General features: G+C 44.5%; 1 protein-coding gene across 1 annotated transcript in view; it reads left to right on the top strand.

Moving 5' to 3' along the window:
* Positions 1-417: 417 nt before the first annotated feature.
* The window catches only part of LAMB1 (laminin subunit beta 1), a gene marked incomplete at its 3' end in the record, with an annotated part of 109,454 nt that continues 83,382 nt past the window's right edge, over positions 418-26,489 (top strand). The window contains 4 exon segments of the mRNA XM_030188622.1: positions 418-609; positions 2,416-2,594; positions 16,260-16,395; positions 25,124-25,197. Of these exon segments, the coding sequence (XP_030044482.1) occupies positions 573-609; positions 2,416-2,594; positions 16,260-16,395; positions 25,124-25,197 (426 nt within the window).

Raw genomic sequence — 26,489 nt, 5'->3', positions numbered from 1 at the left:
GGTATTCAACAAGTGTTTGTCAAATAACAAAGTAACCAAGGTATTCCCTCCATCTTCATGACCTGAACGGAGCTCTGGGAAAGGCCTAAAGTCCGAATTAAGGGTGAGGCTAGTTCAGACTAACCTGGCGGTTTATCAAAACCCAAAAGTGCTAATCCAGATATCTGAAAAGTATTATGTGAAACCTTTAAAAAAAAAAACCCTCTCGGTTCTGTAGTGGATCCCAGGCTTTGCTAGAATTTAGAAAGCAGCTCTGCAACGGAAATACATGAAAATTGTTCTATTGTTTCTCCCTCGAGCAACCAGGGCGGGAAAGGGAAGAGTTAATGTCTTAGCCAGCCTGCCGCCCCCACCTCAAAGACCTCGGCCACTTCGCCTCTGCGCATGCGTCCTGGAGCTGCCCAACAAAGTTAACTTTTCTTGGCTCTGTTCATTAGCTGCTGGAGGCAGGAGAGTACGGGGTCTCGAGAGTGAAAGATTGGTCATCTCTGCTTTCACTCTGTGAATTCAATGCTCTTTGCAGAGAATTAGAGCCTTTGCATTTTTGGCTCCCCACGCCTCTTTCTGCGGAGATGGGACCGCTCCGGGTGCAGATCTTCACGTTTTTAGGTAATTTTCTAAAGGTGGAAAGAAAGCACGCATTTTACCCGAGATTAAATGGAAATGGGGAGAGAGAGAGGATAACTTAAAAGCAGTTTGGGTTGTATTCAATTCCATTATAGAGTATATAACATGCCTGGTATTATTTGTGAGGGAGCTGGAAGTTTGCTCATGACTCGTTCTTGCCGGTGAATTCAGGGGAGCGGTACCTGAGAAAATGCTGTAGGGTCGGGATGGGAAAAACTTTTTTTGTTCCGGGGGGAAAATCCGACGAGATCTGCGCTTGACCGGAGTTTTTCGTCAATTCTGCAGTGATCATAGCAGTCCACTCCGACCATAGGAACCTGCTCTGTGGGTGCTGAGCATCCCCCAATATTGAACAGTCTCCTTCACTGTGTGGAAAGAGGGGTAATTTGTATTGTGGTTGACAGCCCCAGTTAATTTTGAAATGTTGACACCTATGATTGCAAGTGTAAAGTTGGTCACACGAGTTTACTGGATTAATGCGTGCTATTTCCACAGTGTGTACTTTTTTTTTTTTTTTTTTTTAGAGAGAGAGAGTGTGTTACTTATACATACCCTGAAATTCTATAAATGACACTTAAAATTGCACAGGCAAATTTAGGTATGCACCCAATTTGCACGCACAATTTAATTGAATAACGAGCCAATTAGCACCAATTAGTGCTAATAAGCAATTATTGTCACTTAATTAGACTGAATTGAAATTTACACGCATTTTTAGTCATGAGGATCAATCTACTTGTGGCTTTGAAAAGAGAGTGCGGCCATGAGAGGGTCATGGGTGGATTAGGGGCGTTCCTAGAATTTATGTGCACTGTTATAGAATAAGGGGGATCTGCGCCTAATTTGAACCTGAAGATTTACACCAGGTAAATCCTCATGTCTAAAGTTAGGCGCTCAGGACTAGATTCTGTATATCTTGTAAAAACTTGGTGGTGGAATTAAATTTGCCTAAGGGCATTCTATAAAGTATGCCTCAATTTAGGAGTACTTTATAAAATAAGCCTAAATTTCCACGAGGCTTATAGTTATCAATAGAAATCAAACAAAATAAAACATGGAAAAGAAAATAAGATGATACCTTTTTTATTGGACATAACTTAATAACTTATGTCCAATAAAAAAGGTATCATCTTATTTTCTTTTCCATGTTTTATTTTGTTTGATTTCTATTGATAACCTTAAGAGTGGACTAACCCGGCTACCACACTCCTCTACACGAGGCTTATAGAATACGCTGAGCACCCGTATACTCCTAGACAGTTCTGTACATAAATTCTAATTAATGTTAGTGTCAATTGCTTGTTAATTAGCAAATTATCAATGCTGATTGGCTTTTTATCCAATTGGGCTATGTGCATGTTATGGAATGCGCTTCTATTTCTGTACGGAAATCTCAGCGCAATATATAGAATCTGGGGGTAAGCGTATTCTGTAAATGGCACATAACTTTCAATGCCGTTTATAGAATAGCACTCGGTGCTATTTATAGAATTTGGTCCATAATGTATACTCTTGGAGTGTGCATCATGGAGTGCACGCATACCGACGCATTAAAAATTCCCTATCCTTAGCATCTTCTTGTCTGGGAGGGCCATACAAACCATGCTGTGTCCCAGGTTATTGATGCTGTGTACAGCAAAATATTAGTAGGGCCATGGCTCCATCTGTTATGCTGTCTGTTTATTTTATTTTTTTAATATTTGTGGGCGAGTTTGGGGCAGAAGCTGCAGCATCGCCAAGTGCATCAGGCCTATGTCCAATCTCAGTGTCTCCTCTCTGTTCCTGCAGTGCTATGGTCGGCGGAGGGCATTCCAGCTCAGGAGCCTGAGTACAGCTATGGCTGTGGTGAGGGCAGCTGCTACCCCGCCACCGGAGACTTGCTGAACGGGCGGGCCCAGCAGCTCACTGCCTCCTCCACGTGTGGCTCCCATAAGCCTGAGCCATTCTGCATCGTCAGCCACCTGCAGGTACGGGGCAGGGGAGGTGTGGGTGAAGTTAGGTTATAATCCTGCATTAAATATCTCTCCCCTTACAGTGAGGATTATTTCTTATCCCCTGCATACTTCTAGGAATGGGATGGGCAATTATTTTATGGTGCTCAATGAGAGCGCAGTTGTTTTCCCTCCCCCCTCCCCCCCCCCCCCCCCCCCCCCCCCCCCCGTTGAGAACCTATTTCTTGGAGAATAGAGGAGCTTTAAGTTTACCACCAGGCTTCATGTCATAAAGGAAATGTTGGCCCAGTCCAGGTTTTACCCCAAATGACCTAGACCCAGAGCTGATGCAAGGGTAGTGAACATCCTAGGTCAGACCTTCTTAATCCAGTCCTCGGGGCATACCAAGTCTCATCGAGTTTTCAGGATTTCCATAATGAATATGCATGAGATAGATTTGCAGTACGTCTCGTTGTCATGCCAAAAAATTTGACTCTATCACACACATAATGAAGAACCACCACTGGCTGCCCACTCCTCAGTGCATTCAATATAAAATCCTTGGCCCCTACAAGATTGCTTCGCTCCATCAATGGCCACCTTATGGTTCTTCCTGGTCCTTAAGCTGCTAAACACAAAAGCTCTCTTCACAGTGCATTCTAGTTCATTGCCCCTGTAACCTGGAAAAATCTCCCTTTAGACATTCATAGTGAATTATCCCTGCCTAGATCTGGCTGTTCAAACAGGCTAATGTCTAGCAGTCAGAGTGACTCCTGGGGTCCCCCTCCCCCATTCCCATCCCTCTCCCTCTTTACCACTCTTCCCTCTTCCTTTTTCCGCCTTTTGTATCTCCACCAGATTTTGTTTAAAGTTGGTCTCTGCTGTTTTTCTTTCCCCTTCTGTCCTATTGTTTATTGTAGTTCCTTTTTCTTTGTTTTTTTTTCTATTTGACTTTTTCAGATTGTAAACTACTTTGTTCTGTATGTTAGCTAAGACGGTATAGTAAATGTGAATAAAGCATAAGTGCCTGGTTGAGCTATCTCCTGCATATTCATTCTGGATATCCTGAAAACCCAATGGGACTTGGTGTGCCCCGAGGACTGGGTTGAGAAATCCTGCCCTAGGTGAACCTTCCACCCCCCTCCCTCCTCAATTTTCTTTTAGGCCCCTAGCTTGCAGCTTCCCAAGATTTTGATAATTAAACTCAGCACTAAAAATGGGCCTTTGTGTTGGGGAGGGGGAAGACCCTAAAGGATGCGCTAAAGCCATTTGTTAGCACTGCTGTGTGGATGAGAGAGAGAGAGAGAGGGAGAGAACAACCAATTATTCCTAGTACAAAAACTGCAGTGCATGTGTTGCTTGGGTTGAAGTTAAGGAATAGTATCGCACCAATCTTAGAATCTTCTTTGACTTCCTACTAGTTGAAGAGTCAGTTGTGAGATTCTTGCCTTCGATTATAAAGCTGAGTGTGGAAAAAGACCAAAATACCTTGGTGATTGATTGTTTACCCCTGGCAGAAGACATTGTTCTGGCCAGGACTGCCTCCTCCTTAAATTCTCCTCCTGCTAGAAGATGGATTATTTTCAATGCAGAGAGAAATGTTTTCTGCAGTAGGTTTTATCTTTGGAAGATTTTACCTAAGGAAGTTACTCCCTAACCCTCTAACATTTAGGGAATATTCTAAACGCACTTTTAAGAGACTGCTTTTATATAGATAATGATTTTAGGTTAGAAACATTTCTGTTTGGAGTAGTCAGTAGGGCAACAGCCAGATCTATGGCTAAACATTTAGCAGTACAACTTGTCGGGCAAAATTGTATTTTTTGGTAATATGTAGAATGCAATGGGGGCAAGGTTAGAACTGGCTGCCGGATGGGGCTGAAAGAGGAGTGGAGGAGCACCAGTCTTGACACCCGGAGGTGGCCAGTTCAAATCTCACTGCTGCTACTTGTGATCTTGGGCAGGTCACTTAACCCTCTATTGGCTTAAGTACAAAATTAGAGTGTGAGCCCTTCAGGGACAGAGAAATACCCAGTGTACCTGAATGCAACTCACCTTGAGCTACTACTGTAAAAGGTTTGAGCAAAATCCAAATAAATAAACAAGTAGGCTGCTTTGCTATGATACATGCAGCCAAAGATAGCAGTCATGTGTATGTTTGTGTCTGCTCCAGATAAGGTGTAAACATATATGTCTGCCGATTATACGTGTGTACTTTACGAAGTATATGTGTCCACACCAAAACACCTCCCAACTCTAGCCCCGGCAACAGCTCTTTTATATAGGAATCGCTCCCAACATGTACGACAAATTTTGCATAGCTAAGTCTTACACACAGACCACTGGATTACGAGTGCAATTTTGGCTGCACAGCCAAATTGCATGCATAACTTAATTATCAAGCCAATCGGCATAATTGGCCACTAACAAGCAATTATCAGCACTAATTAGAATTTATGAGCATAACTTGCTAAGCGTATTTTATAAAGTGCTGAGCGTAAATTCTACTGCCCAGATCTCTAAAGGGGGTGTGGCTATGGGAGGGCCATGGGCAGGTCGTGGGCATTCCTAAAAGTTATGTGCAGGTATTTACACAAGCTTTTAACTGACGTAAATGGACGCACCTACATTTTAGTTGCGGGGATGGCCACTAGGCATATTCTATAAACTGTGCCTAACTTTAGGTGAAGTTTATAGAATACGCCTAGGCACAGTTTTGTTCGGTGCCAATTTTTTTTGGCGCCATAGAGTTTGGTCCAGAATGCCTTTCCAAAATCACCTTCTGTATTTCTTAAATTATTATTTATGGCACTGTTGCCCTAAGCTCTAGTAGTTGGTATAAAAGCTAAGGTATCAGAAGTGCACTTTTTTCAAAGCTGAGAGAGAAAATCCAAAGACTTCTCACTGGACTTCTGAGTGAGGTTCATTTTTGTCATGGTATGTGCAAAACTAATTTCATTTGGAGAGCTTATGTCCCATAAGAATGAGCAGGAAAAACTCTGTATAATCCCGGGTGAAACAGGAAAAACAACAGCTAAGCCTGCCAAATATGTTGCTTCCTGCCATAAGGCAAGAAATGTGACCTGACCGGCCACAGACCCTGAGACTTGTCCTCTTTTTCTTTTCTGTACACTATAATTTAATCTTATTGTCACTTGTGTAAGATCCCCCCCCCTTATAACTCCTTATTGTACCACTTTGGCAACTCATAAAAAATGGGGGGGCAATATTCAGACCTTGATTGTCAGGGATTTTTAAGCTGCTGACAGCCATGGGCTGAATTAAGCCCAGATATTCAATGCTGGGCCAGGTCCAGGCTCCGACATTGAATATCCAGGTAACTGCAGTCACCCTGAAGTTAACTGGGCACTGGCTGATACTCAGGCCACTGCCCGGTTATCTCAGTGGATAGAGTGGATAGCCTTTTTGCTGTCCTGACTTTATGTGCTTACTTAACCTGTTAGCAGACTGAAAGTCATGGCAAACCAATTAAGTGCTGGCTCCACCCAAGCTCCACCCCCAGACTGCAGCCGTCATAGGCAATATTCAGCGGCAACACAGGCTTTTATAAACGTTGCTGAATATTGGATGATGAATAATAAACAGGCAAAAAGGGAAGGAAAAGTTTGAAAAGGAGGGCAGACCCTGACAAAGCAATAAATATAAGAAACAAGTGTAAATTTAATCATCCACAACAATAAAGTATATAAGAAATATGTAAAAAAAAGACAGCGGCATCAGATAAATATAATACAAGCTGTAAGATTTCTTATAGTGCACAGCTATTATACATCAAAGTTTAATTCAATTCAGTAATCACTTGCCATAGTGTCCAACCTAATTGTAACCAATTTTTATTAAACATCACAAAAATATAAGTACACTAGTAAAAAAAGGCCCGTTTATGACACAAATGAAACGGGCGCTAGCAAGGTTTTCCTCAGAGTGTGTATGTTTGAGAGAGTGTATGTGAGAGTGAGTGTGTGTGAGAGAGAGAGTGAATGTGCGAGTGTGTGTGTGAGAGAGAGAGTGAGTCTGGTTGCGAGTGTGTCTGTGAGAGAGAGAGTGTGTGCAAGTGCGTATGTGAGACACAGTGTGAGAGAGAGTGTGTTTCACACAGATACAGTGTGTGCGAGAAAGAGAGTGTGTGTGAGACAGACTCTCTGTGAGACTGAGTATATGAGACCAAGAGAGTGTGTGAGTGACTGTGTGACACATAGAGAGTGAATGTGATACAGTGTGAGACATAGAGTGTGTGAGAGACAGTGTGTGAGAGTGAGAGAGAGAGAAAGACATTGACTGTGAGAGAGAGAGTGTGTGAGAGAGAGAGTGTGTGTGACAGAGATACCTCCCCCCCTCTCTCGCGTGTCAGGCCCTCCTCCCTCCTTCTCTCTGGTGTCAGCCGCCCCCCTCCCCCGCTCTCTCTCTGGTGTCTGAGCATTACTGTGCAGGATGCTGAGCTCTGGCTGTGCTTCAAGGAACTGACCAATTCTGTTTAATAGAATGCACCCCCAACATTCTGAAGCCGAGAAACCTCATGTGGTTGGTCACTTCTGCTTGTGACGAACCCAGAAGTACGTGATGTCAATTCAGGAGATGGATACAGAGAGCAGGAATGCCTCAGCCATGCAGTCAGCTTCAGAATGTTGGAGGTGCATTTTATTATATAGGATAAGTATTGCCATGCTGGACAGACTGAAGGTCCATCAAGCCCAGCATCCTGTTTCCAACTGTGGTCAATCCAGGTCACAAGCACCTGGCAAGATCCCAAAACAGTACAATGCATTTTATGCTGCTTATCCCAGAAATAAGCAGTGGATTTTCCCCAAGTCAATTTAATAATGGTCTATAGACTTTTCCTTTAGGATGCCACCCAGCCCTTTTTAAACCCCGCCAAGCTAACCGCCTTTACTACATTCTCTGGCAATGAATTCCAGAGTTTAATTACATGCTGAGTGAAGTTTCTCTGATTCGTATTAAATTTACTACTTTGTAGCTTCATCGCATGCCCCCTGGTCCTAGTATTGTTCGAAAGAGTAAGCAAATGATTCATGTCTACCCTTTCCATTCCACTCCACTCATTATTTTATAGACCTCTATCATATCTCCCCTCAGCCGTCTTTTCTCCAAGCTGAAGAGCCCTAGCCGCTTTAGCCTTGCCTCATAAAGAAGTCGTTCCATCGCCTTTATCATTTTCTTCGGCTCTTCTCTGTACATTTTCTGATTCCACTATATCTTTTTTGAGATGCAGTGACCAAATTCCTTATAAATTTTAAAAGAATGAAAAACAGTGACTACTTAGCTTGAAACTGCTCTTTGCACCACCGTGCTAGCAACTTATATAAGCTGAGTAAACGATCTGATGCTCACATCAAACAGTCGCTGGGGTTTCGGTCCGTGACCTTTGTCTGGGGTAAATTACGGTAGTTGCCCAAACATTCTGAACCATTAAATGTTTTAATTTTTTGCTGAAACAGTTTTTCTCTTCACAGACTGCCAATATTCTCCTTGAATATTGGATGATGACCATCTCAGCAGTGTTTAACCGGACAGGCGCCTCCAGGGCCGCCGAGAGACTGGGCTGGGCCCGGGGCAAGGCCGCCGCCGCCGCCCCCCGAGGTCGTTGTCGTCGCCGACCCCTCCATCCACCACCGGGCTGGGCCCCCCTGAATTCAAATCATAGCGCCTAACCTCGACCTCGCTCCGTGTGAAAGAAGCACAGCAGCGGCAGTCTGCAGATCACCTCCCTTTCGGCCTTCCCTTCCTGTGTCCTGCCCTCGCGCAAGTTATGTTAGACGAGGGCGGGACACAGGGAGGGAAGCCCCGAAGGGAGCCGATCTGCAGACTGCCGCTGCTGTGCTTCTTTCACACAGAGTGAGGTCGAGGTGAGGCGCTATGATTTGAATTCAGGGGGCCCAGCCCGGTGGTGGACGGAGGGGGGTGGGTGGAGGGGACTGCGGATCCGGGCCCGCCCGGGGAATTTTGTCCCCCCTGCCCCCCCTCTCGGCAGCCCTGGGCGCCTCTCCTGCCCAGTTAAACCCTTTTGAATATCTGGCCCATGTTGTCAATAAACTTGTCTGAATACTGCTTTTATTTCTTCCTTATCTTGCACTGGAGTATTGTGTTCAGTACTGGTCTCCGTATCTCAAAAAAGATATAGTAGAATTGGAAAAGGTACAGCGAAGGGCGACGAAAATGATAGTGGGGATGGGACGACTTTCCTACGAAGAGAGGCTGAGAAGGCTAGGGCTTTTCAGCTTGGAGAAGAGACGGCTGAGGGGAGATATGATAGAAGTGTATAAAATAATGAGTGGAATGGATCGGGTGGATGTGAAGCGACTGTTCACGCTATCCAAAAATACTAGGACTAGAGGGCATGAGTTGAAGCTACAGTGTGGTAAATTTAAAACGAATCGGAGAAAATGTTTCTTCACCCAACGTGTAATTAGACTCTGGAATTCGTTGCCGGAGAACGTGGTACGGGCGGTTAGCTTGACGGAGTTTAAAAAGGGGTTAGATAGATTCCTAAAGGACAAGTCCATAGACCGCTATTAAATGGACTTGGAAAAATTCCGCATTTTTAGGTATAACTTGTCTGGAATGTTTTTACGTTTGGGGAGCGTGCCAGGTGCCCTTGACCTGGATTGGCCACTGTCGGTGACAGGATGCTGGGCTAGATGGACCTTTGGTCTTTCCCAGTATGGCACTACTTATGTACTTATGTAAAGGGGGAAAAGCATTTCTGTTTTTCCAGTCTTGCACTGCATACAGAGTCTGACATTTTCGGGGTTTTCTAGTTCAGTTTGTGGTCAGTTGGGACACATTCAGACCTACAAGTCTGTGCATGCACTGGGGTGAAAGCAGGTCTGGTTTAGATAGTCTTTTATGTCCTAGGCAATCCTAATTACCATTAGAGAGAGAAGATGCAGGTATGTTTCCAGAGTGTGGAAGAGGTGGGGGGAGGGGGAATCATTTAAACAGTTTGCAGTTGCATTCCTGCTGGGTTTCCTCTCTAGCTGTTTGGCTTTAGCCCACAGATGAGCTCCCAAGGGAGGAAGCCCTTTAGGTTATCAAATATGTGTTCCATAGCCCTTTTGAACCACAGCCCAGGGCAGTAATTCACCAGCCTGTCAGCCTTGCCAAGACTAGGTATTCATTAGCTTGCTTTAATGAGAAAGCTTTGTAGTGAATCGTGCTGGTGTGGAACCAGTGAAATTGGTGTCACAGTGAATTCCACAAAACTGTGCACACGTTTCTAAATCAGTGTTGGGTAACCTGACCAAAGTCCAGAACATCTAAGACCTTATTAGTAACGGGTTTCTTCTGTTTTGTATCTACGGAAAAAGGCTTAGTAATTAGGGTCCTGTAAATTGTTGAAAAGGAAGTGTTGAGGTTGGTTTTCAGCCCATCCTGTGGACATGGGGTGTTTGCAAGGAAAAATGTTACACTCTGAGCTCTCTTTATTCTCTGCTGGTTTCACATACGGCTGTCTAGACTATTTCCTGATGTGAAGCTGGGCTGCAATTAAAAATATTTCCCAAATTTAGGGCTGTTCCGTGTTAAAGAAAAAAAACAGTGAGCTTATTTTGGGCGTTTCCATGTAGAGGTCTTAGCTGAATAGAAGCTTCATTCTACTGCAACAGAGACTGCATATATATTAAGCTGGAGATATGAAAAATGCTTTTAGAGGAAGGGAAGGGGTTTGGGGTTTAGCACATGTGTATTTCAGTAGTAGCCTAAGGCAAGGAACATTCAGGTATTCAGGCCCAGATGCATGAAAGACATTGGTAATTCCCGTTCCCTACCGATTCAATAGCGAATCGGTAGGGAACGGGAATGCATCAACGATAGGGAATGCAAATGAGCTACTCGTTGTAGCTCACTTGCATTCTCTAGTCCTTCGGTACCTGAGTCGGAGAATCGGGACCTCCCTTTAGATTAGGCTCCTCTTCCTGGTCTCTTCAGCCAATCAAAGCGGGCTTAGCTGGCTGTTGTCAGCGAAACGCGCTCTGATTGGCTGAAGAGACCAGGAAGAGGAGCCTAATCTAAAGGGACGTCCCGATTCTCCGGCAACCAGGAAAATAGAAAAATTTCACTGTGGAGGGATAAGTGGCGTGGCGAAGACTCTCAAGAAGGGGGAAAAAAACACGAGTGCCGGCAGAACAAAAAACTGCAAAAAAAAAAAAGACGTCTCTCAGAAGCGCAGGGAGAGTACGTCCTTAAAGGACGCCCCTCACATGCGCTCCCTGCTTTTTTCTTTTTTACCTTTTTTGGGGGCCCTTTTCCTTTCCGATTCCCTCACAGGAGCCCTAACAAGAGGTCAGACATCTCGTTAGGGTTCCTACGGTAAGGGAATCGGAAAAACGGTAGTGCATCTCATTATAATGGGCTGCAACGGTAGTGCAGCTCATTATAATAGCTTTTCAATCATTTGCATTCCGTTTTCGTTGCCTGCTACCGTGGCAGGGAAAATGCCCTTAGTGCATGCCCCGGGGTGAACTACTTGCGTTTTAAACTGGCTGGAACCAGTTTAAAACACAAGTTGTGGGCTCGTTAGGTTTTGTGCATCTGGGCCTCAGTGTTGCTACCTGTCCTCAGAGGGCTTAAAGTTTATGGAGCTGATGCAGTTACCTTGCATTAGAGCTTCACATTGAGCCTGCAAATAGGTTTGAAAATGTGGGATACAAATGTAACAAATAATAAATAATAATAAAGTTCCTAATGCAAGTGTATTGCAAACATGTTGCTTCCCAGTGCTGTAAGTAAATATAATGCAGATTGCCACAGTATTAAAAAGTGTGCACTGACAGAATAAACAGTGCACACCACAGTGGGTAAGATGCTGCTTCCTGAGTAAATAATCTCCCTTCCTGTCAGTGTGCGAGAAGGGATTGACTGCAGCACTTCAACAGGAAAGTAGATAAAACATAGGCTGAACTCCTGACTTTCTTTGCCCTCCTCCCATAAAAAACCTACATCAATGGCCCAAGTGGGCCCCCTTCCCACTTCTAAGTTCAGAGCCCACTTACTCCTGAAAATGGCAGCATATCTGCCAAATAAGGCCATTGCAAGAAAGGGTTAACTGACCTGCTGCAGATAAGGCCTGAGACAATGGAGGGTTAACTGACTTGTAGAGGATCACAAGGAACTGCAGTGGGAATTTAGCTAGGATTCCATGGTTCTCTGCTCGTCCACTCTAAACAGCTACGCCTCCACTCCATGTGGCTGTAAAACTCAGTGAAGCGTCTGCTAGGAAAAGAGATCAGAGATCGGAGGTCAGTGGAGGGAGATGTGATTCCTACTTAAGTTTTGTTACATGTCCAAAATGAGAAGAAACCTTTAGTCTGGGTAGAAACAGCCAGTTTTTATATGAATGGATTGAAACCAGCAGTTCTGTAGGGAGATTGTGTGGTCTGTTATGCAGTAGTGATTACAAAAGCCCTTAAAATGAATTCAGTAAACCTTAAGCAAGACAAGTTGCAGAGATTTTACAGTCAAATTAAGACCAGAAGCCTGAAAGTTCCAGGGAGTGCCCCCCCCCCCCCCGATGAAGCACTGTGGGCCGAGATTTACTACTAACCGCGGATCTTTCCCTTATTGTATATCCCACCCAACTCGGCCCAGTCTTTCTGTCTCAGTTACTCATTGATGGGGCAGTTCTGTAAACTGGCGCCTAGAAGTATGTGTGTCAAACGTGCCATTAATTGATAAGCAGTTATGTGTACTAGGCATTATTCTATAAGATAGTGCCTATGTGAAGTGGAGGAGTGGCCTAGTGGTTAGAGCACCTGTCTTGCAATCCAGAGGTGGCCGGTTCAAATCCCATTGCTGCTCCTTGTGATCTTGGGCAAGTCACTTAACCCTCCATTGCCTCAGGCACAAACTTAGATTGTGAGCCCTCCTGGGACAGAGAAATATCCAGAGTACCTGAATGTAACTCACCTTGAGCTACTACTGAAAAAGGTGTGAGCAAAATCTAAATAAATATTTGAGGTTCTACATGGAATGTTGGTACTATTTGAGATTCTGTTGCTACTATTTGAGATTCTACATAGAATGTTGCTGTTGCTACTATTGGAGATTCTGGAATGTTGCTACTAGTTGAGATTCTACATGGAATGAATGTTGCTATTCCACTAGGAACATTCCATGTAGAAGCCTGCCCTTGCAGATCAGCAATGCGACTGCGCAGGCTTCTGTTTCTGTGAGTTTGACGTCCTGGGCAGGCTTCTACATAGAACACTGCTAGTGGAGGAGTAGCCTAGCGGTTAGAGCACCGGTCTTGCAATCCAGAGGTGGCCGGTTCAAATCCCACTGCTGCTTCTTGTGATCTTGGGCAAGTCACTTAACCCTCCATTGCCTCAGGTACAAACTTAGATTGTGAGCCCTCCTGGGACAGAGAAATATCCAGAGTAACTGAATGTAATTCACCTTGAGCTACTACTGAAAAAGGTGTGAGCAAAAATCTAAATAAATAAATAAAATACATATGCTAAATTCTATGATGGAATCTTGGTGCCAAGTGTACTGCATTGGGGCACCTAAGCTGAGGTGCCAATTTATAGACTTGCCCCGTTAGCTTTCTGACTGCTGATTTTTGTCAGTCAGTTTGGGTCCTGCTTCTGGCCATTGGGTGTGGTATGAACTCTGCTTCTGTAGCTTCCTTGGCTCCAGCCAAACAACAATTTTTGCTTGTAGACCAGTGTTCCCCCCCCCCCCCCCCCCACATTTTTTTCTGTCCTTAGTCACACACTCCTTGTTGCATTCTGTCCTGCAGATAAGCCTGTCTGCCTCAGGTACATCATTTTCAGTCTCATACCCTGTCTACCTGAACGTAACTCACCTTGAGCTACTACTGAAAAAGGTGTGAGCAAAAATCTAAATAAGAGGTTATTTTATAAAGACGCACTAGCGTTTTTAGTGCGTGCTAATGATTAGCGTGTGCTAAACGCTAGAGACACCCATGGAAATATATGGGCATCTCTAACGTTTCGCACGTGCTTATTTTTATCGTGCACTAAAAATGGTAGCGCATCTTTGTAAAAGGACCCCTAAATAAATAAATGCCCTAAGCAGACTCCTCGGTGTTCTTATCTCTGAGAGCAGCCAGCAGGAGGGTGGAGGGGGATGTTTCCCTTGCATCTCCTGTCACTGTTTGCTGCATGCTGGAACTCTATTCTTCTAATTAGTATTGCTGACAGACTCCTGAAGCTGACACTGACCTTGAGGAACAGAGCCTCTCTCTGGCAGGAACCCAGTTTTCCTCTCTCAAGTCCATGGAAAACTCCCAGCTGCCCATTAAAGTCCTTTTGGAGCTCAGCCTTAGGAAAGCTGTCCTATTGGGCAAAGAACATCAGGTATGCTGTGGTTCAGACCAGGTCAGCATGGGTCCTGGGAATCTGTTCTTGCATTATGTCATATCCAGAGTCAGATTAACCAAAGCTCTTTCGAAATTCTTGCAGCTGTATAGGGAGTGCTGGCAGTGGGATCAGTAACTTCATGTCTGACAATTCTATTTGAAAATATCTTTATTGAAATTTCTTTGAGTTAGGTACATACCGGAAAATGTCTTAGCGAAAGCTATACCATACAAGAACAACCCCCCCCCCACCCCAAAACAAAGACAGGAGCTACAGATCAACAGTATCAAAATAGACTCCTTGAAACTCATATGATGGTTAAAGTTCCGAATTATTCAGCACAACTGAACGAACCTGTGTACTAAGGGTGTTCAGAAAAGGAGTCCTTAGTTTAGGAAATTGTCGCTTAAATAGACGACTACGTGTGTCTATAGTGAGTCTCTCCATCCGCAGTAATTCACACGTTTGACTTTGCCACTGAGCCAAAGTGGGAGCTCCAGAATGAATCCACTGAATCATAATACAGCACTTAGCGACCAAGGAAGCCTTGCATAGAAAATGTCCAGAGACTCGGGTCCCTTCACGGATCATGGTCACATCTAGTAAGCATATCTGAGGTGTGTCCTGCAAAGAACACTGATACATCCATGCCAAATGGGTCCAAACCATCTGCCAAAAGCGATAAATAGGAGTGCAGTCCCAAATGAGCAGTGTTTATAAGAGGCTTCTGGTGTGCCACATTTCATACAGGATCCATCTATGGGAAATCCCATTTTCCAAGCTTGGCATAGGTGGATATACATTTGCAAAAGAAACTTATAGCGACGTTCTTGTAACCGAACACTTTCCACCAACTGCGGAGCTGAGTGCAGGAATTATTGATGTGTTCTAGAGAGCTATCACCTTATATAGCGGATGGAGGCCTCAAGGTTTTAAAAGGGTGGTATAGTGATGGTGCAAAAGTCCCTTGGTCGCCGCTGGAAGAGACCAAGCATCATCAAAATCTGATTCTTCAAAAGTTCTGTGAAAAGTTCTAAGTAAGGTGGAAGCAAAATGATGCAGCTACATATTAGGGGTACCAGGACTGTGGGGAATATCATATTCACACTGGAGTTCGTTATTGGAGAGGAGGACTGGGCCATCCTCACCATCTTCATCTACTACATCTTGGAGCCTGCTAAGGCCTCGATAATCCGTAAAACAGGCATCCAGTTGGCCAGGAAGAAAGTCAGCATTGCCCAAGAGGGGTAAATATCATGAACAACCAGCTGAAAGACAAAAATGCCACCTGAAATGGTACCAAGCCCATCTCAATGCTCTGAGCAGGATTAAGGGTGGAGGATAGTGTCTGATAATTTTAATGACATAAAGACACGTACTCATGTAGATGGCTTCATGCATAAATAGTTAGAATGTATTACCAAACAAATAGGGGTTAAAGTCTAGGCCTTGGAGTTACTGTCACATAATTCAGTCAATATTGAGAGCCAGTTACCAAGGACAGATAAAGCTAGTTGATGGTTGCTTGCTTCCATTCTTGTACCTTCAGGAATGTTTCACATTTTTTAATACAAAAATCCCTCCAACCCGAGACAGGCACATTTCATGTATTTGGTCAGGGTCTGTTTATCTTTCTTTCTGCACTGTAGATATGTGAGCCTCGTATTTATATCTATATATATATATATATTTGTTATATTTGTACCTCGCGCTTTCCCACTCATGGTAGGCTCAGTGCGGCTTACATATTGTATACAGGTACTTATTTGTACCTGGGGCAATGGAGGGTTAAGTGACTTGCCCAAAGTCACAAGGAGCTGCCTGTGCCTGAAGTGGGAATCGAACTCAGTTCCTCAGTTCCCCAGGACCAAAGTCCACCACCCTAACCACTAGACCACTCCTCCACTGTGGCTACTATTTGAGATTCTACATGGAATGTTGCTATTCCACTAAACCACTAAACATTCCATGTAGAAGTCGGCCCTTGCAGATCACCAATGTGGCCGCGCAGGCTTCTGCTTCTGTGAGTCTCACAGAAACAGAAGCCTGCACAGCCTTCTACATGGAATGTTGCTAGTGGAATAGCAGCATTCCATGTAGAATCTCCAATAGTATTTATTATTTTTGTTACATTTGTACCCCGCGCTTTCCCACTCATGGCAGGCTCAATGCGGCTTACATGGGGCAATGGAGGGTTAAGTGAGTTGCCCAGAGTCATAAGGAGCTGCCTGTGCCTGAAGTGGGAATCGAACTCAGTTCCCCAGGACCAAAGTCCACCACCCTAACCACTAGGCCACTCCTCCACGTACCCACCTAGCCATCTTATGTTCTGTCATTTCAGGAGGAGAAAAAGTGTTTTACTTGCAATTCTATGGAGCCCTATGATGAAGTTTTCAACACAGACAGCCATCAGATTGAAAATGTGGTGACGACATTTGCTCCTAACCGTCTGAATATGTGGTGGCAGTCAGAGAATGGTACGTAGCTGGTGTACCTGTAATTTTCAGAGCTAATAAACGTAATCTTTGCCTGCTTTTTATGGGTTTCTTCTTTAATTATGGCTGCATGAGGAGCTCTTTGTTCACTGAGCATGAGAACTAATATTAGACAGAATCCTCTCATCTGGTTTAAAAAAAATGAAATTTGACAGCAGATGAAAAACATATGGTCTATGTAGCCTGCCAGTCCATACCAACTACTTAGCAAGGAGTTCCCAAACCTGGTCCTGGAGGCACCCCAGCTAGTCAGGCTTTCAGGATATCCACAATGAATATTCATGGGAGAGATTTGCATGTGCTGCGTCCACTGCATGCAAATCTCTCTCATGAATATTAATTGTGGATTTCTTGAAAGCCTGACTGGCTGGGGTGCCTCCAGGACCAGGGACCAGCTGCACGGGCAAGAAGAACGCCAAGTTGTTGCATCTTCACTGTCTTCGCGTCTCCTTTGCTGCTGGGCCTGCCCCTGTCTGACGTAAACGCATTGTGATTGGCTCAGAGACTTCAAGGTTTCTCAGCTGAGTGAAGCATATCCAAAAAGGACATTTTTATTATTGGGGGGGGGGGGGGGACATAAAAAAAGGACGTCTTTTTGGATGGACGTCCTCAACTGCACTCTTCTGCTACGATTGAGCCGCATTGGAGCCTTCCTGCAGCAGGCCGTGGAGGGGGTGAGCGGCGCGGCGTCTTCCTTTCAGGCAGCACAGAGGCGTATTTGGCATGCGCAGAGCAGCCAGCATAACGCTTGGCTGCTCTGCGCATTCTCGACCAGCCGACTGTTTACCGATGGAATAGAGAATGCAAGTGAGCTACAACGAGCAGCTCATTTGCATTCCTTTTCCTTGATGCATGCCCGTTCCTTACGGATTCGCTAAGGGAATCGGGAAGGGAAGGGCTTTAATGATTTTTTAGTGCATCTTGGCCTGTGCGCAAAGACTTGCACTAACATCAGCACACAGCTCATTTTTATTGATGACTGTAGAATACAACAAAGAATTAAATCTCATGGTAATGAAAACATTAGCTATTAAAACCAGATGTAAAGAAGTGTGCAAATGACCCAAGGCTCAGCACAAGGTGGTTTGTTTGTTTTTTTTTAATCACTGAAGCTTTAATACCAGGTTTAAGGAGGAGTAAAGGGTTAGCTCATCCTCCGGCAGTCAGCATTAGTGAGGATTTCATGCCTGTTTCTTCTTTTCAATACAAGCGTACAGGACCCACTCTTTTTTCTGGCTTTCTTGAAGGGGGATGGCTGAAAGAAAAGTCAGCAGGAATGAGTAGCCAAGGGAATAATTTGCTGGAACAGATTAAAGTGCTGGACTAATGAGAAATGCACAGAATAATACTAATACTGTGTAGCATTACCTGTGCTGATATTCATCAACGGGGACAGCAGTCAGCATTTTTTCCCCTTGGGTCAAGTGAGCCCTAAATCCAGAGGTGATATCTTCAGTCCTGCGGCACCCCGCTGGTGGAACGCTGCAAAGGGGCATGCCCCTCTGAGCTCCCCTTTGAGCATGTCTTTCAAGTGTTTCCATGAGTGTGTTTAGGAGAATCGGAGCTGTGTTAGGCGCTAACATGTTCCCATTGCAGCTTAAAATGGCATACTGCAGGATGCACACAGGAGTCCTGCGGTAATTGCCGAATGTGTGTGCGTTAACCATGCACTAAATTTTTTTTTTTTTTTTAAGGGGGCATGTAAAGGTGGAAAGTGGGTATTCCTGCACTAAAGTTAGTGCGTCTATATTAGTGCACCCTAACTGGTTAACACAGGAATACCGCTTGGTTCCTTATTGTTTGCAAAATGGGTGGCGGTAAGTTCTCATGCGGTGATTTTTTTGTAAATAGCCATGCCCTAGCAACAGCATTAGCACATGGCCATTAATACAAAAAAATAGAAAATTGGCCATTTTATGGCTGTGGTAAAAATGACTTTAGCGTGTGGGGAAAACTCACATAAGGGTGCACTAAGGAGCTTAGTAAAAGGACCCCATTAGTCAAGAGTCTTTATTTTTTTAATTTTTATTCTAGTTAGTTTTGTAAAAATGGAATGGCTAATTTCATTTTTAACATGCATAATAAGGGGTATTTACAATGATTATCTCACCTTGGGATCCAATGGTTTCCCAATTCCAGTATTACAGGGGGAGTATTCGTCAAATTAAGAGTAAATCAGTGATTTTTATTAAAGCTCAATGTTAAGTTGATTACACTTTAAATGGTTCCCATACAAACTGAGGTAATTATTGGAAGGGATTCTATTAGGTCTGTCCTCTTTGGCTGATGTGCTATGGAAAACACAAAATAAAATGTATTGATCAGTATCTGCCTGTTCCATGTTACTACTTAAATGTCAAATTGGTACGGAATAAAACTTTTTTGATAAATGATCTGATTGGAGACATTCAGGTTAGGTTTGCATTTCTTATGGAAACATGGATAACAAAATTGAGGGACCTATTATAAATGACTTTTTGTCTTCCAGGATATAACCCTCATTTCCACTGTGTATAATTTGAATATGTATTCTATTGATCTGCAGTATACAAATGCCTGTGGTTATCAAGTGGTCTTTGTTATGTCATTAGCTGACAAAGAGGGGCATAATCGAAAGGGACACCCAAGTTTTGTTGAGGACGTCCTCGCAAAACGTCCCGATGGAAGGGCGGGGAAACCCGTATTATCGAAACAAGATGGACGTCCATTTTCCTTTTGATAATACGATGGGGGACGCCCAACTCTTGAAATTTTGGTCATCCTTAGAGATGGTCGTCCCTAGACTTGGTCGTTTCTGATTTTCGGTGATAATGGAAACCAAGGACGCCCATCTCAGAAACGACCAAATGCAAGCCCTTTGGTTATGAGAGGAGCCAGCATTTGTAGTGCATTGGTCTCCCTGACATGCCAGGACACCAGCCAGGCACCCTAGGGGGCACTGCTGTGGACTTCATAAAATGCTTCTAGGAACATAGCTCCCTTACCTTGTCTGCTTCTTCCCCCAAACCCCCCCTAAAACCCACTATCCACAACTGAACACCACTACCATAGCCCTTATGGGTGAAGGGGGGCACCTAGATGTGGGTACAGTGGGTTTTGGAGGGCTCACTGTTTCCTCTACAAACGTAACAGGTAGGGAAGGGGATGGGCCTGGGTCCGCCTGCCTGAAGTGTACTGCACCCACTAAAACTGCTCCAGGTACCTGCACTTCTGTGATGGACCTGAGTATGATATCTGAGGCTGGCATAGAGGCTGGCAATCAATATTTTGAAAGATGTTTTTTGAGGGTGGGAGGGTTTAATGATCACTGGGGGAGTAACGGGAGGTCATCTCCAATTCTCTCCGGTGGTCATCTGGTCATTTCGGGCATCTTTTTGTGCCTTGGTCTAAGAAAAACACGACCAGGTAAAGTCGTCTAAGTGTTCGTCAGGGACGCCCTTTTTTTCCATTATGGGTCGAGGACGTCCATGTGTTAGGCACGCCCAAGTCCCACCTTTGCTACGCCTCCGACACACCGCCTTGAACTTTGGCTGTCCCTGCAACGGAAAGCAGTTGGGGACATCCAAAATCGTCTTTCGATTATACTGATTTGGACGACCCTGTGAGAAGGACGTCCATCTTCCGATTTGTGTCAAAAGATGGTCGTCCTTCTCTTTGAAAAATGAGGCCAAAAGTTCAACAGATTGGTATATCACATCGCAGAGCCATCTAGAAGTGTGCGCTCCTGTGTTTGTTTTACCAGATACTCGGTCATTTCTTTCAAATGCTATAGAATGCCGAGAGGTTCTACTTTAGCATTATACAGGGACTCCTGAGGCAGGCAGGCCCTCATGACCGAAACATGATTTGTGTCGAGACCATTGCATATTTTTGAATAAAACTTCTGATGTGAACTCTTTGAGTCCGGTGGACGTTTTTTCCTACAGCATCTTCTGTGTCACCTTCACTGTGTTTGCCTACTTGATGAGTTATCAGCATGAAACTTGGAGTTGCGAAGGAGCAAGAGGTTAGCATAGCACACAACTTTAGAGAGTGTTAGAAATAGGGAGTCCTGAAGAATGGTCTCAGAAGAAGGTGGGTAATAAAAAAAGAATATGAAGTGTGTGAGATGATCAAACACAAATAAGGACTCGTGGATAAGATAGTAAAAACTAGATAGATGGAAGTTCAGTACCCAGGAAAAGGTCTGAAGCAAGCAAGGCTGACCTTCTCCCCCATCTTGAAGAATGTAGAGAAGGTAGAGTAAGGAGGGAGACAAGTCAAAGGATAGCATTCTCTCCATTCCACAGCCAGGTTTCAATGAGACTAAGTATTGAGGGAGGAGAATCGTATAGAAAGATTGAACATGGTTGTGGTTTTTTTTCCAGATAGTTCTACAATTTTTAACAGAGATAGGCAGATGGAATAGGTTAATGGGATTGGCTGCAAAAGGGTTAAAGAAGGCAGGGGCAGGAGAAACAGAGAACCAGACATCTAGGTCTTAGGTACTCTGAATGATGTTATGAATTCATGAAGTGGTGTCCCCATTGGACAGGAATGGACTTTGGATATGGCAGTATACCCAGAAGAAAAGTTAGACACACCACCTACCCCTGAGTAAGGTTAAAGAGGTGAAAAAAGCCATGAAGTAGGTAGAAGCTAAAGAGCTGGTTGTATAATGAAAAGATTTCCCAGGAGCTTCTTCAGCATGCGCTGCCATGGTGCAGACACCATGAAGGGCCTTCAGATAAAGGCAGCATGTGATGTCACCTGGGTATGTCACAGGGGGTTGAGCAGGGGCGTAGCTGCTATGGGGCCACGGGGGCCAGGGCCCCCGCAGATCTGGCCCTGGACCCCCCCTACCAACGACCCTCTCACCCCCCCCCTGCCCGCCGCTAACCCGCCGTCACTGTCTGCTACCTTTGCTGGCGGGGGACCCCAACCCCCGCCAGCCGAAGTCTTCTTCCTTCGTTTGGTTTCTTGAGTCTGACGTCCTGCACGTATCACAGAAACAGAACGAAGCCCTGCAGATCGCACGGTGCACGTGCAGGACGTCAGACTCAAGAAACCAAACGAAGGAAGAAGACTTCGGCTGGCGGGGGTTGGGGTCCCCCGCCAGCAATGGTAGGCGACTGTGGGCGGGGGGGGGGGGTCAAAGTTGTTGGAGGTGTCGGCAATGGCAGGGCGGGGGGGGGGGAGATGTCTGCAATGGGGGGTGTCAGCAATGGCAGCGGGGGGGGGGGGGGGGGGGGGGGGCTAAAATGTGCCCCCTCACCTCTGGCCCCCCCTACCGCTGAAGTCTGCATATGCCCCTGGGGTTGAGTCCACAGCAGTTTGGCAGTGAAGTCAGGGTCTGAATGCCTACAGAAGAGTCTTAAGACAGTACTAAGACAAAAGTAGCACAAAGTCAAAAGTTCATAATTAAAAATGGCGGCAACCTTGGACTGAACAGCACCATTATATAATATGGCACTGGGAGGACAGATACGACTGAGGTAAGTGGTGGTCTGAGGAGAGGATGCTGTTTAAAATCTGGCAGCACAGGATTTAATTTTAGTGCACACTGCCAATCACTTGTGGATAAAAGTGTGCACAGTATTCAGCCATTTCGAGGGAGGGCGATATTTAGACAGCCAATGTATGCACATAAAGTGTAATTTGTTAAAAAAAGAAATCTGTATACCTTGAATATTAAATATTTAACATACAAAAGTTTGAGTAGCCTGAGTGACCATTTTATCTATTTTGGTCACAAAAAATGCCATTAGTCAGTGGTACATAGTCCCTGAAGTGGCTAAGAAGACACCTCGGAAAGCATTCTAGTGGATAAAGGGGATGATTCCTTAGATAGACGGGCTTTAGATGAAGGCAGGGCATTTTGGTGAGCTGGTTCCACCGCTTTCAATGGTGTAATAATGGGAGGCTGCTGAATGAGTATGAGAAACAGTTATAGTAGGTGGCTCCGTTTTTTTCGCATTACACTTCCTGGAATTTTGTCAAAGGATAAGGACATTTTTGCACTTTTTCCTTTTTACATTTTAGTAGTTATTTAGTTTCTTACAAGGGTCCCTGATTTTTCTCTTTCTCATCCTGTGCATACCTTCCCTCTCCTTTGTGTCTCTGCTCTTCTCTTTCCCCTGTCCGGATGTCTCTCCCTTCCTCTTTCCATGTCAGCTGCATCCTTCAAAGCAACTCCTCTTCCTTCATGAATGGAGTACTGGCAAGATACAGTCTTGGACGGAAGAGCCTCCAGTCATTACAGTTTTTTGGAAACGTTTAACAGTGGGCAGGGGGTTTCTCTGTGCACAATAATGTCAAGTCCATAGGGCAGGAAAGTACCTGAAGGAATGTAAGAGCAGGCTCGGTGATGGTATCAGGAATGAAGTGGGTGCCATAGACCAGGTCTGAAGGCAGAAGGATAACCTAGATGACCTGGAAGTCTTTCAGCCCTGTGGTTCTCTGAATAGATTTGAACATATGAAGGCCTATTTTATGTAAAACGTAAACATCAAGACATCCAGGTCAGGAGGTGTTCTGTTCCTTTGATACTTCAGAAAAGGCTCTGTCAAAGCAGAGCATTTTCTAAAATAGCCGCAGGAGCACACATGTATTTCCTGGCACACGCCTTGGGAGCAGCCAGTTTGCAAATATACATGTGGATAACATGAGTGGCATGAGCCCAGCAACTTCCACATGCAAGTGGCACCGCTACCATACGTAACTGTTACACATGCAGGTTTGTAAAATGGACGTGCCACCAATTAAGTAGTGAGCTCACAATTTTACTTTGGTTTCATTTGGAGTCTTGAATAAACAATGGGGTAACTAAAAAGAATGACTCCCTTTAATCCCTAAAGTTCCGGCCAAAACAGGCACTTTTTCAAAATCTGTGTGTGAGTCAGAGCTGATGTAAAACCCAACAAGGATGGGTCCCCCCCCCCCCCCCATAGATATGTATTTCCTTTGTGAAATGGGGAGTGCACATGTAGATTTTAGCACCACTCACACTACAGCCCACTGAAGCCTGCGTGTTGTGGATCTCCACATGTAAATAAGGACTTTCTAGATTACTATTTGCACATATGTGTGAGTTGCATATGTAAAAGGCACTATTTACATGGAAATGTTTCTAAAATAACCCCCAAAGAGTAGAGGCTTGAACAAAATTTCCTGTGTAACCGAGTTCTAATACGATTTACAGAGCAGAGAGAAGTGAGCAGAGCAAGACAAGGGAAGGAGGGTTCTGGAAGTAACACTCTGTATGGTTTGGAGTGGGTGTAAAGCTCAGTCTGGGAAACCAGCCAAGAGGCACTTGGTGAATCCTGATCTAGAGAGAACAAGGGGCTGTAGGAGCATTCAATCAGCCTCAAATGAAAGAACAATTCTTTGGTAGTAACTGTGGGGACTAGTCACAATTGCTGTGTCTCAGGTAGAGAGCAGGCAAAGAGGGAAAGTATAAAAACGACAAGTCATGGTAATTTAGCACTCTGGAATTAGTTAGGTCATAAATTTCCTCCTTTCAGATCCAAACTCATTACAGTCCAAAATAACACTGAAAGAAAAGGACACTAGTCTCAGATATCATAGGAAAAATAAATCGGAGACACTGCACTTATGCAGGATTACCCAAAATGATGGTAGAACCTTGAATTTAGGTATAGCAAAAATAACGCACAAGACCCTAGTCCTAGAACTGATCAGTTCTTCTGACTTCCCAAGGCATTAAGACAAAGATACAAATGTAACCTGACTTGATGACAGACAGCTGTCTCACTCAAGATGTTGTAGGAGGAGGCAGGTGGACTGTAGGATCTCTCAGGGCACGTGGTCTCCCTCCCGGGACGGTCAGACATCAGCTGGGGGCCGCAGGCTGGTCAGCAAGTAGTAGCTCTCCCTAGGCAGGTGAGCATGCAGGCTAGTTCAACGAGCCATCATTATGTGTCCAGCTCGCCTGGCAGACCGATGGCTCTCGCGCGAACTGTACCTGGTAACAGCCAGAACCACTGATTTTTTTTTTAAGCCCTTCTTGTACCTTTTCCTCAGGATTTGAAAAGTCATGCTAAAATCTGGGGTTTTCCGATATTATGTCTTTCATGCCCAAAGACCAGTCTTTAACCGTAGCTGTTTCTCTCTTGACCATGGTGTCCCCAGCTCAGTAAACAAGGTTGCTATTCACAGTTATTTTTGCCTCTGTTAGGCTTGGTGTGTCAGCAGTGTGCTTGAGGCCTGTTCCACGGACGAGCCTCTGCATGAGAACTGACACCAACCAAAGTCTGTGTAATAGAAAGTCAGGTTTACAGTATAGGATAGTGCCTTTGTTATGTAGAGCCTGTTTTGTCCCCATTTTATGGTACTATTTATGAATTTGTTTAGCACTCTCATCCAAAGGGTGATATAATTGGAAGGAGGAGAAGAGGGAAAGAGGACAAGAGGAAGTAGGGGAGGGCAGAAGAAGAGCACGAGGGAGGGAGTGGGGAGGGGAGGGAAGGGAAGAGTAATGGGATGGTGAGGAGAGAGGACTGCATGAAGATCAGATGACAACTGGAGAGAAGGCTTCATGAGGGTGGGGTAGTTGCATTTACCAGGGCAGAAATTCATGATTTATTGTTATTCTACGCAACCTTTGAGTAATATTCTGCATAAAGGACAAAGAAAAATAAATGTGTATTCTTCCTATCTTCTTTTGTGTTCTTTTTAATGCTGATCCATTTTTTTGGTATCTCATCTCTAGGCTTGGAAAATGTAACTTTGCAGCTGGACCTGGAAGCCGAGTTCCATTTCACTCATCTCATCATGACCTTCAAGGTAAGGAGTCCATAGGCCCTGCAAAAGGCACTTAACACCAGCCATTGAGCTAGATTAAGTGCCTAAAGTTAGTTGTGTAAATACGGACTTGTGCTTGTATTTTATAATAAGTACATAAGTAATGCCATACTGGGAAAAGACCAAGGGTCCATCGAGCCCAGCATCCTGTCCACGACAGCGGCCAATCCAGGCCAAGGGCACCTGGCAAGCTTCCCAAATGTACAAACATTCTATACATGTTATTCTCGGAATTGTGGATTTTTCCCAAGTCCATTTAGTAGCGGTTTATGGACTTGTCCTTTAGGAAACCGTCCAACCCCTTTTTAAACTCTGCTAAACTAACCGCAATTGCATGCTCACTATAGAATTCATGCTTAGCTTGTTTCATCCCAGCATCTAACTTTAGGCGTCCTTTTGAGAATTACCCCCTAGATTTTTAGTTCACCATCCCTGACTTCGAGCTGGGGTGATAGTACCAGGAGCTTTCAGAACCTTGTATTGGATATGCCCTCAGGGTTCGGTTGCAGTATGAAAGCAACTTTAGAAAACCATATTTTGCTTGCTTTCCACATGTGAGTTTTGGTGCATCTTTTATTACATGTGTCTTGTGGTTGACACGATTGTGGAGAAGTCGCAGCCTTGTTGAGTGTTACGTGTTGCACCTAATGTGTTTATGGTTCAATAGTGGCAGAGCCAAGCTTATTGCTTTTTCTGTTGTACCAATGAGAAAAATGAATGGGAAATGCCTGGCAGTCACTGAGAAAGTTTGGGGTGATAAATCAGAATTTTGACGGACTAGTAAATTGGATTTCTGCGTATGCCCTGATGAGCTGTACTTGATTGTGTAATTTGCATATCTTTGCTGTTGCATGGCAGTTTTAAACAATGAGCAGTGTCTGTGTTAAGATCTCAAGAGCAAATAAGTTTGTTAAACTTGGGTCTGGGCTGGTGGATTCTCTCAACAAAAAAATGTCTCCAGATGACTTAGTTTTGTGCATACCGTGACAGTAATGAATAGGGTACGTAGAGCTGGATTCCTGTCTTTCAGATTTGCTGCTAGCATTGGATCTGTCTTTGCTTCCTGAGTTGGATCTAGCAGGTTTGCAGACGAAGGCTCACGGCATTGTAGCATAAGGGAGGCTGGCTTTCAAAAGCCAAAAGCCCAAAGGAGATAAAAGAAGCAAACGGGCTGGAAAAGCAGCAAAAGAAATGCTTGTTCTTGTCGGATTTTCAACTGCCATTGAATTATCCAAAGCCGATATTGCCTTGTTATACTGCTTTAGGATTTGGAC

This window comes from Microcaecilia unicolor, unplaced genomic scaffold (assembly GCF_901765095.1).
Source record: "Microcaecilia unicolor unplaced genomic scaffold, aMicUni1.1, whole genome shotgun sequence".
NCBI lineage: Eukaryota > Metazoa > Chordata > Amphibia > Gymnophiona > Siphonopidae > Microcaecilia > Microcaecilia unicolor.
The sequence above is the reverse complement of the archived record's forward strand: the minus strand, read 5'-3'. Positions and strand labels throughout refer to the sequence as shown.